The 11595-nt window shown below is 35.6% G+C and overlaps 1 protein-coding gene across 3 annotated transcripts in view; it reads left to right on the plus strand.

Annotated features, from left to right (window-relative positions):
- The window catches only part of camsap2b (calmodulin regulated spectrin-associated protein family, member 2b), a 58842-nt gene that overhangs the window by 17673 nt on the left and 29574 nt on the right, over window positions 1-11595 (plus strand). For all 3 annotated transcript variants that reach the window (XM_058797397.1, XM_058797413.1, XM_058797406.1), the window contains exon 4: window positions 11292-11453. In XM_058797397.1, the coding sequence (XP_058653380.1) occupies window positions 11292-11453 (162 nt within the window). The remainder of the gene's footprint in view (window positions 1-11291; window positions 11454-11595) is intronic.

The following is an 11595-nucleotide window of genomic DNA, read 5'->3' on the forward strand; positions in this document are numbered from 1 at the left end:
ATCTAGTTGGCCGTTATGTCATATTCTTGTCATATTTATATTGAGTGCACTGCTGGTTACAGTGCCCCCGCTTTTATTCATATTTTTAATGATTTCTTTATTTGTAAAAAAACAAAACAAAATAACAGTTTTTTTTACAGTAGTTTACAGATTTATTAAGTTCAGTTATTTTTTGGATGTTGATATATTTATAAAATTATTTTAATTTAGTAAATGTGTAAAATAAATATACTTTTTATTGCAGCAATTGTTATGCATGTGCTGTTTACAATCTTTAAATTTAATAGTGTGATATCACATATAACGTAAGATAAGGTATCCACATCAGCCATCAAAAAATCCATATTGGTCATCCACTAGTTGATTCTATCCTGTATGGGTATGGATCTTAACCAGTATAACTTTTAATAAATATTAGAACCTTCTTGTATAAGAAACATTGTTTGCATAGCAGTGCTACGGGAAACACTAACTTAAAACATTTGGATTCAGACATTAATGAAAAATGACGGTTCAGCGAGGTAGTCAATTATGAGCTCAGTAACAGCCCACAAAATGATATCTGACGAATCTGCATGTGGATGTACTGTGCGCGAAGTTTTCCTGAGTTTGCAAATTGCAGTAGTATTTTTATAGCATTTGAGATCATTTTGTTGTGGAGCCCAACACAAGCTGCATGGCCTGTCATGCTGGCGTATGACTGTGGTGCTTGTGGCAGCACTCACTTGAATTCTGAATGTTTGGGTGGAATCCAGAGAAAGATTTTTGCTTACAATAAATGCTTGGTAAGCTTCTTGGATCACCCAGACAGATTAAAGAGTAAAAACTTAAAATACTTCTCATCTGTTTGTATTCATAAGAAGAGCTTTACTTTTGCATATTGAATTAGTTATTATTTTGTCTTATAGGCAAAATATGAGCATATACTTTATAGGCACATCTGCGTTTCTTCTGAAATTGATTTATACAGTTTGGATTTGAATCTTATCTAAATAATTTCTTCATTAATGCTGAAAAGCCAAGACTTGCTGATCTCTGTGGATTAAACTGTTATTTGTCCGTTTTAGTGGCTTAAGGATTGATTAAGTAACATGTCCTTTTTAAAAATTTAATCAGAAAGTTAAAGCTGGTCAAAGAGATTTTAGGCCAGTCACAGCCTATGGATTTACAGGTTTAGGCATTTGCTTGATGTTGCCTCAAAGTTAAATATGCAACACATAATAAAAATAACATAATTACACATGGGAAGGCACAATTACATGGGACTAAGCAAATGTACAAATCAACAAGTAATGGTTTACCGCTGCTATGGGGTTAAGGAGGGTACAGTATGGAGTTCTGGTCAGGCATTCCTCCAGGACACCACTTCTACGGGAGCGGCCCAGAGACCAGAATTGGTTGTTCCATGTCTGCTTTTCCAATCACAGCCCTTAAGATAACTGTAGTGTATTTAAACAAGCATTAGCAATTTGTATTTATTCTCATGCTTGTATTGGTATTTTGTTTCAAGACAAATTATCGCTAGAGAAAATGCTGGAAATATCTTATGAAAATATATTGCTTAATTACGAATTATCGAATTTCTCCAGATTAAGATATTTTTTGAGTGGCCATTTTTTGTTCAATTTTTCGTGTATTTCTAGGAAAATTTAGGCGATTTAATTTAAGAGGATTTAAGAAAATCTCATTAATATAAAATTTTAAGATGCAGGATGGGGCTAAACTCAACATGAGGCAAAAGCAATCAAAAGAAATCCTGTTTTTTTTTTTCTTCCCTCTTTAGTATTAGGACTCTTTAAGCCTATGACATGTGTGCGATTGTAATGTTGATGCAATCTGGATTCAGGTCCAAACTTATTTTAATCCAAATTGTAGGGTGAAGTCAGCTAAAATGAGCTATCAGGTAAAATGGGCCAAATAAGGTTGTAGCATCATATCTGTTTAAATTTTTTACAGAAAATCACAATAACTGACCTTGCATTGTTGCTTCAACACTTGTTGACATAATAATTTTTATTGGTCTGAGTTTTTTAAGGCGGGCAGGGCAGAGTGTTACATGAAGCTTGTCAGAGAAATTGTAAGGAAATTGAGCCTGACATAGTAAATTTAATTGCAGTTTCCTCGATAACTTAAACACATTTCTTGAAATTATGCCTCTTCTTTGCGAAACTCTAAACACAAATCCATAACTTCTAACTCAATTCCCCAAACTTCCTATATTCAACATTTAGCAATGACTCCAATCCTCGGAGAATGTGGCAAGGCATCCGATTAATCTCGGATTATAAAAAGAAGATTGACACACAACATATTACATCCAATTACAATGCTTACCTTGCGGAGGAACTTAGTTTCTTTGCACGGTTTGAAAAAGACAATAATCAATCCCCAGTTCATTTCAAATTGATGGAAAATTCACAGCCCCTTGTCTTACATACACATGAGGTACGGAAGGCACTTAATAACATCAACATAAGGAAATCTGGGGTGTATTCCCAAAAGCAGGTTATGTGACATACCCGGGTATGTTTGAGGATATGGTTAATTGTATATTTTATTGGCATATACTGTATAACAGTATAAATTATAAAACACTTATGACAAGGTAATGTTTGATTTATTATATTAGCCTATATATATATATATATATATATATATATATATAACATTTTATATTATCATCTCACACATGGATCGGCATTTTCTATAATGTATTTCTATAATAAAAATACATATCTGATATTACTTAATATATATTTAGCATCAAACAAACAATATAATTCTTATTCTCAAGGATTAAAGATTAAACGGAAAAAAACATCAATTAGGTGGCGATATGCACTAAGCATAAGGCCTACATGACCTTTGAACAGAAGAAGAAGAAAGAAGCAGTATGGCGCGCTTATTCTTAGTGTCTGTTTCCATAGTGACTCGTCAATTCGTTGCTCTGTTGAGAATGTCTTGAGTCTTAACCAGGAACATACTCTGAGTTGAATGAACTTACTCCCGGACGCGTTTTTGGAACCACATACCTCGAGTAAGCAAGGTTTGGGGTTAATCAACCGAAAGTTCAGGGTTTATCTGACGGTAAGTTAACCATGCTTTCTGGAATACACCCCAGCTGGTCCTGATGGTGTGCAAGGATGTGTGTTACTATGTTCACAAACATTTTTAACCTTTCTCTTTCCTCGTGTATAGTTCCCATGTGCCTGAAATCCACGACCATCGTGCCTGTCCCCAAAAAAAAACATGATAACATGTCTTAATGACCATCGACCAATTGCTCTCACTCCTGTCATTGCTAAATACTTTGAACGACCAGTAATCACTCATGTCAAAGACTCTATACCAGTTGATCTAGATCAATATCAGTTTGCCCATCGGGATGCCATCTGTGTAGCTATGCATGCTGCTCTTTCACATCTGGAAAAGCCCAACACATACATCAGGATGCTCTTCGTTGATTACAGCTCGGCATTTAAGACCATTGTACCAAGCCAGCTGATTAACAAACTTCATGCTTTAGGATTAACACCCTCCACATGCAATTGGTTATTGGACTTTCTTACCAACTGCCCTCAGTCAGTGCGGTTGGATAAGTATACATCCTCTACCCTAACTTTGAGCACTGGTGTACCACAAGGGTGTGTACTAAGTCCCCTCCTTTATGCACTTTTTACCCACGACTGTCAAGCTACCCATGACTCTAATATTCTGGTTAAATTTGCAGATGACACAACTGTTATTGGGCTCAGAGGAGATTCAGAACCTGACAGTGTGGTGTGATACAAACAACCTGGTCTTAAACATCAGAAAGACCAAAGAAATTATTGTGGACTTTAGGACCACTAAAAAGATCACCCACGGCCCTTTAATGATCAAAGATGAGATCGTGGAGAGAGTGCACAGCTACAAGTTCCTGGGAGTTACCATCACAGAGGATTTTTCCTGGAGTGATAACATTGCATGTATAGTAGGCAAAGCACAACAACGCCTCTACTTTCTGAGGAAGTTAAGGAGAGCAAATCTTCCTCAGAAGCTGATGGTCAACTTTTATAGATGTACTATAGAGAGCATTTTGACTAATTTCATGACAGCCTAGTATGGCAGTTGTACCAAAGCTGCCCAAAAAGCCCTGCAACAGGTTGTAAAAACAGCACAGGATATTGTTGGTATGAAACTACCTTCACTTGATCACCTTTATAAAAGGGCGAATAATATTATTAAGGACATTACTCACCCTAACCACAGTTTGTTCCAGCTTCTCCCATCTGGAAGGCGATTCCAATCCATCCGGGTACGCACAAATAGACTCAAAAACAGTTTTTTTCCAACAGCAATAATTTTGATGAACTCTGGTATCTCTCTGCCTAATCGTGTAAAATAATCTATGACGGCAATGTGTGACTTACTGTTCAATTAGAAGTTCAATAACGTTGCTATTATAACAGGTTTTTTTTTTTTGTATATGTATTGTTAACTATTTGTACTGTTTTATTTTATTTTAAATGCACTTCGGGGGTTGTCACAAGAGAAATTTCGTTGACAATAAAGTACTTCACTTCACTTGACTATTCAGGTCAAAATGAAGCTCTCCACTCAAAACAACTCAATCTTGCTGAAAAAACAGACTTTGCTCTCAGACATGACACACAAACCCTCAGAAACACACACACTACAACACAGTCTTACACACTGATGAGATCAATTCTAGACGATACTACAAAAAACGGTAATAAGTGTTGCTTGTGGTACTCCCCAAGTGTTTTATTTCTTAATTTAATGTACTGCAGAGTACAGTACAATACAGCAAACAACAACAAAATTAATAATTCTGCCCCAGCATCCCGTCTTTGGTCTGGGACAGGCCAAATAACCTCTTCAATATCAGGCTAAATTGGCCCTGGCCAGTCAGTGAGGGTAAAATCCTCTTGCATGCTTGATCAAACCCTGGCACGCATCAACTGAAATATCTGAGACTGCTTGTCTTCTTGCCCTGGCCCTTCCTCTTTCTCTTCCATGTTGTCGTCATCCTCCTCCTTCTCTCCTCCTCTTCCTCCCTCTTCACCTACTCTTTCTCTTCCTTCATTTCTTTCTACTCCCTACTCCTTCTCCTCTGTGGTGTCCTTGACCTCTTCCTACACATACAGTTTTTCTCAGTCACTTTGGTGCATTTCTGGAATCATCCCTACTGTAATTATTTGCAAAGTATGTGCATTTCTCAAAACAATTCATACAAACAGCACCACACAATGTATTTCCTGCAAAAGCCTGTAACTTACTCAAAATCTTTAGTTCATCTCTCAAAAGTAAGTATTTGTCAATGAACATATCAGTGCCAACAGAATGAAAAGTCCTTGTGTCAACAAGATGCTTAGTCATGTTATCAATATAACAGTGCACTCTGTTAGTATTACCTGATGTAAACTATGGCAACAGTTTGGATGACATTACTGTATTGAAATGCAGAAGGCTGCACTTCTTATGTATGCCATATATCCATTTCAAAAGTACAAATTTACACATTACTGTATGTGGGATATTGATTGAAAAAGAATGGATATGATTCACAGTTGCACTTTTACTAGTGGTTTGACCAAAAAATAAATAAATAAAAAAACATTACAATGTCATTGTGAAATAGAAAAGAAAAAGAAATATGGGCACAAAGGTGAAAATAAAAATTAGAAAGTCCACTGTCAGAATTTGTAACTCTGTCTATATATGCTTTCCAGTTGAAGGTTCATGAGATGTACCTTTGAGCTGTTTCAGAGAACTGGTTTGTCATTGGTTGATCTATATTCTCTTCATTAGTGAAAGTCAAGATTAACTTTCACAATTCATGGCAAATTTATAAAAAGTCTAATAGAAATGTGTAGAAAATACGCTTGACAGTTTATGACAACTAGATCAACCATTTTACTGTAATGACTTATATGAACTAATGACTAGATGTTTTGAGGGATAAGACTATAGCACAGAGAACTATATAATACATTTTCAGCAACATAACAATAGTAAATAGTAATGTAGGAAACCACAGACATATGTACATAATCAGTTGCATGAATGTACCGAAGCAAGCACAACTTGTTCAAAAGAATGAGAAACATTTTATGATGTGCACAAGTGACTAGATGATGTGGAGGTTGAACAAGCAGTTTTGAGAATTTCATTTCTGGTCTGAGAATTGCACCAAAGCCACTGAGAAAAACTGTAAGTTGACTTTGGCCCTTTATCCATCGAAGGATCTGATTGGTGTGTGATAAATTTGGACTCCTAGTGTTTCCACTTGGGTAAATGTGTGCTAATTGATCTCAAACTGTGCAGACTTGAGTGAACAATATTGAATGCTAGTCCTTTCTAAATGACCACATGGTGTAAGCACTGAGAAATGTAGGGATTTGTGTGTAGAGTTTTGCAGTAACAGTTCACCAAATCTGACTCATGAGTCAAAGCATGGGAATAGTGTTTATAGTTTAGGAAAATGGGTGTGCTTTTTTGAAAAAAAAATATAGTATATATAGTTATAGTGTTTTAGCATTCGAGAAAAACTGTAATCACTAGTAAGGGCACTAAAGCAATTATAAGTAAGCATACCAACAAAGCAAAGGTTTATGAACAATGATTTGACATGCTCTTTCAAATAAAAAGGTTTAATTAATAAAAGAAACTTACATTTTTGTGAAAAAGGTAATTTTAAGTAGAAATGGCTGGTTAAGCTAAAATGGGACACAATTTTCAGTTAAAATGGGCTGCATACACACACACACACACACACACACACACACACACTTTTAGACAGAAATTGAGGGTGAAAATAGGTTTATAGGCCAAGATATGTATCCATACAAAATAGGGCTGCAACAAACTATTATTTTGATAATCGATTAATCTAACGATTATTAGAACGATTAATCGACTAATCGTCGATTATTTCACTGATTAATCAGTAGATTTTGATTGATTATTCAGCTTTTGCAACTAGTTAAAATATTAAGTTACACATATTCTAACATAAATAAAGGTCACTTCAGCTTTAGAAAAGCATATTATGTAATTACAATTATTATACAATTAATTGGTAACACTTTACAATAAGGTTCATTAGTTAACATTAGTTAACATGAACTAAGAATGAACAATACTTCTACAGCATTTGTTAATCTTAGTTAATGTTAATTTCAGCATTTACTAATGCATCATTAAAATCACAAATTGTGTTTTTAAACATTGGTAAATGCACTGTGAACTAACATGAACAAACAATGAACAACTGTATTTTTGTTAACCAACATAAAGATTAATAGTTAAATGTAATAAATGCATTGTTTCATTGATGTTAATTAATACATTAATGTTAACAAATTATACCTTATTGTACAGTGTTACCAATTCATTATACAAATAGATGTATTTGGCACACAAAATGAGATGCTAGATAGAGACACTCTCACCATTTAATTAGCTACATGGAAAAGTAACTGAATGACACATCTTTCACATTCTGCCTAACATCTCCTTTTGTAAGTCATATAGACAAAATAAAGGTAAGCGATAAGATGCTTTGGATAAACTATTTTATTCACAACATAATGTCTTAAAATACCTTATAGGGTTATGATAACCAAAACAGTCCTGAGCTAGATCAAGCTTTGATCTCTGTAAACCAAACTATCACTTTAATGAAATTATTTTTTTTCCCAATATTAAAAATATTTTATCATTAGCTAGCTCCACACTGGAGAGCTGCTTTATTTCAGAAAATAAAGTTGTAATTCTAACTGAAAGCGACACTGACTCTGGTTTTTCATGTTTAATACTGTAAAGCTGCTTGAATTAAGGCTATCTATTGCATGAAGTACTATATAAATAAACATGATGTGACCGGACTTTACTGGAGTAACGTTACGTTACTGAAAAGCAGAGCTCATGCAAACATCGATGCATTTTTAACTGCTGCCAGTTTTTGTTGTTTTTATTTCGTTACTGAGAGGAAAGCGCGCAATATATATTTACATATTCATCCAAACGCCGCTCAAGTTCTGATGCATTTTCTCTGAAGCGCTATGTCTGTCTTCTTCTCTTGAATTGCATGCAGGAGATCTGAATTACAGTCTTGCGCTACAGCGCCACACTGGTCAAACCGCAGTATTGCAGGCTCTTACATTAGGTCATATGAGATCAAACGATTACTCGACAACAAAAATGTTTGTCGACAATTTTTTATTGTCGACGTTGTCGATAATGTCGACTAATCGTTGCAGCCCTAATACAAAATCTTAACAGTCTTTTAAAAAATTGCATTGCAGACAGTATGGCAGGAGGGCACGCAAAGAAAGGAAACAGAGAGACAAGAAGAGAGAAGGGAAAGGGAAAGAAAGGAAGATGTCAGTAAAATGGGCTGCACACACACACACACTTTTACTCAGCAAGAAATTGAGGGCGAAAATAGGTTTATAGGCCTAGATATTTATCCATACAAAAGCTTAACAGTAAAAAAAATGCAATCATACACACATACATGCACACAAAAGACACCAATGCACAGAAACACACACCTATACAACATGATCAGTTCATTTTTAATTGCATTGTTTAATTAAACATTCATTCAACTTTCTATTTAATGAAATACATTCATGGTGTTGCTATGGCACACTAAAGACAATAGTGTCAATTTACTGTTAAAAATAAAATGATTTAAGCTGAAATTACCTGTGTTGTTCTCTTTTTATATTAGCCCATTTTAACTGAACAGCTGGCCCATTTTACCTGAATGTTGTGCCGTGGCTCAAGAAGGTACCTGCTGATACTCTAACTCTCATCATTTTAAAACATTTATACTTTTTTCACATTTAAAAAATATAAATACATTTAAGAGACCCATGGTAATTTATAAGAATATAAGAAACGCGCTGCAAATGCTCACAACACAACCAAATAAAGAATTTGATTTGCAGTGCGTTTGTTTGTTTGGTTGTGCTGTGAGCATTTGCTGCGCATGTGTTGTCAAATTGATGAAGTTGTTTTCTTAATTTGCCGATGTTTTTTTCTATTTGCAGTGCATTTCTTTATTTGGTTGTGTTGTGAGCATTTGCACCACCTGCTGTCAAACTGATGAAGATGTTTTCTTAATTTGTAGGTGTTTTTTTCTTTTTGCAGCGCATTGAGCTCTCTCGGCCACCGTACACTCTCCTGTACTGTAGATTCAAAGGATAGCTACAGTGTAATCCTTCCTTTTCTGGCATCCATTCCTCCTCACTACCATTACCATCACCATCATCCTTCCTTGACTCAGATGATATTTCTGTCGCTATCCTCTAGCCCTTTCTGTCTTGCTCCACTCTTGAACTCTATTTTTAAGTACAACAGTCACAGTAATAGTAGTGATGCATGATGTCCAATTTAGTGGAAAAGTGTATAATCAGAATTTCCTCCCAATCTAAAATCAATACTTGGATAATGATATGACTGTTTAGATGTTACAACATTTTTTCTTACCTGCAAGAGCCGTCTGAAATCTTGGGTTGGAGGGGGAAAAAAATCCACATTCAACATCTGACCACTGGGTGGCAGTGTATAGGATAATGCACTAGTGTCCACTAGTGGTTGATGTGCAACTATGCCATGAAAACGCATGCATACGCAAGAAAATGGCTTTTTGAACAGCCATTCACTGTAGTGACGTCTGTGAGTGAAGTAACATCTCACAGCAAGAACTGGCAAATCTGCTGCAGTCCATGAGGCTGAGATGTGCTATATACTTAAAGGGATAGTGCACCAAAAAAATTAAAATTCTCACCCTCATGTTGCTCCAAACGCGTAAGACCTTCGTTTGTCATCAGAAAACAAATTAAGATATGTTTTATGAAATCCAAGAGCTTTCTGACCTTGCATAGACATCAAGGGTACTACCAAGTTCAAGGTTCAGAAAGGTAGGCTTCTAAGAACATCAACAAAATAGTCCATGTGACATCAGTGGTTCAACCTTAATTTTATGAAGCTACGAGAATACCGAGAATACTTTTTGTGCACAAAAAACTAAAATAATGACTTTATTCAAAATATTGATTCTAAAATAACTTTATTCAACAATTCTTTTCCTCCATGTCACCCTAGCACCATTTTGGAGAGTGCCCCGATGCGTGTTCTACGGCAGCAGCACCATGCACATGCCCTGTTTACGTACAGATCAAAGCTCGCGCATGCTTCGTGATACTCTCCAAAATATAGCTAGGGTGACACTGAGGAGAATAATTGTTGAATAAAGTTTTTTTTTTTTTTTTTGCGCACAAAAAGTATTCTCGTAGCTTTATAAAATTACGGTTGAACCACTGATGTCACATGGAATATTTTGTCGATGTTCTTGGTACCTTTCTTGACCTTGAACATGGTAGGACTGTTGCTGTCTATGGACAGTCAGAAAGCTCTCGGATTTCATCAAAAATATCTTAATTTTTGATCCGAAGATGAGCGAAGGTCTTGCGGGGTTGGAATGACATGAGGGTGAGTAATTAATTACATAATTTTCATTTCTGGGAATCCCTTTAAAGCAGCTGGTGCCACACAAGATACTCACTGCACTGCAACTTTAGATGTTGACCCAAAAACAACCACCACCAATTTCTTGTTTGTTAAATGTCTGTGAATCTTTACTAGTTTATGTCTCAGTTCTTACATTTTTTATGTTCATACAAATATTAGCACATGTTAAGAAATTTGCTGTTGAATGTGAGGAGGCATTTCTTTGTTTGCTAACTTTACATATTTGATCTAAAGACTACGTTTTTTCAAAGGGACTCACCCTTTAATATGTCCCACCAAGACTTCATGTTCAACTAGGAAATACAACAACAGAAAAGAAAACTGCAGTTTTCTTACAGTCAAGCCATTTCATTGGCTCTTTAAATGTACTATTTACTCATCAGTCTCTGATCCCGCACAATTTCAATATCACCCTCTAGAGGCGAGATACTGACTTAATTTAGCAGACAGGAAGAGGTCATATTTCTTATAGCAGTAGTTGAAGAAATGGCAGCAGACCATCAGTTGCATGTGTGTTGCATGCACAGACAGACACATAGTTTTTGACCTTCTGCTAAGATGTGTAATGCATGAAAAATCAGAAATACTATCTAACGTTACATAAAATTGCACAATATGTTTGTAATATGTTCTTTGTGCTCCTTGTAAACTGGTCTCTTTTACAAACAGTTCATTCTTGTTGAGAATTTCTAAGAAACAGTGCTTATGTTTTTTTGTGTTCTTTTTTTCTCTTGTCATTTTAGAGTTCTCACCTGGCGATGATTGACACTTTAATGATGGCGTACACAGTTGAAATGGTCAGCGTGGAGAGAGTGCTGACCTGCATACAGAAATTGACTCCTTTCCTTCCTGAGGAAGACTTCCCTTATGATGCTGAAGAGGCCGTGACAACATGGATCAACAAGGTGAATATCGGGAATGTACTTTTTATCTCAGCTGATTTCAGATTACCCGGAATGTCTAACAACTTGTAATATATATCAGCTGTGCAGTGCATTGTGAAAGAGAGTGTAGCAAAGACAACTTGTTCACACACTGTTCTGTATT

Source organism: Onychostoma macrolepis, chromosome 02 (genome assembly GCF_012432095.1).
Source record: "Onychostoma macrolepis isolate SWU-2019 chromosome 02, ASM1243209v1, whole genome shotgun sequence".
Classification (NCBI taxonomy): domain Eukaryota; kingdom Metazoa; phylum Chordata; class Actinopteri; order Cypriniformes; family Cyprinidae; genus Onychostoma; species Onychostoma macrolepis.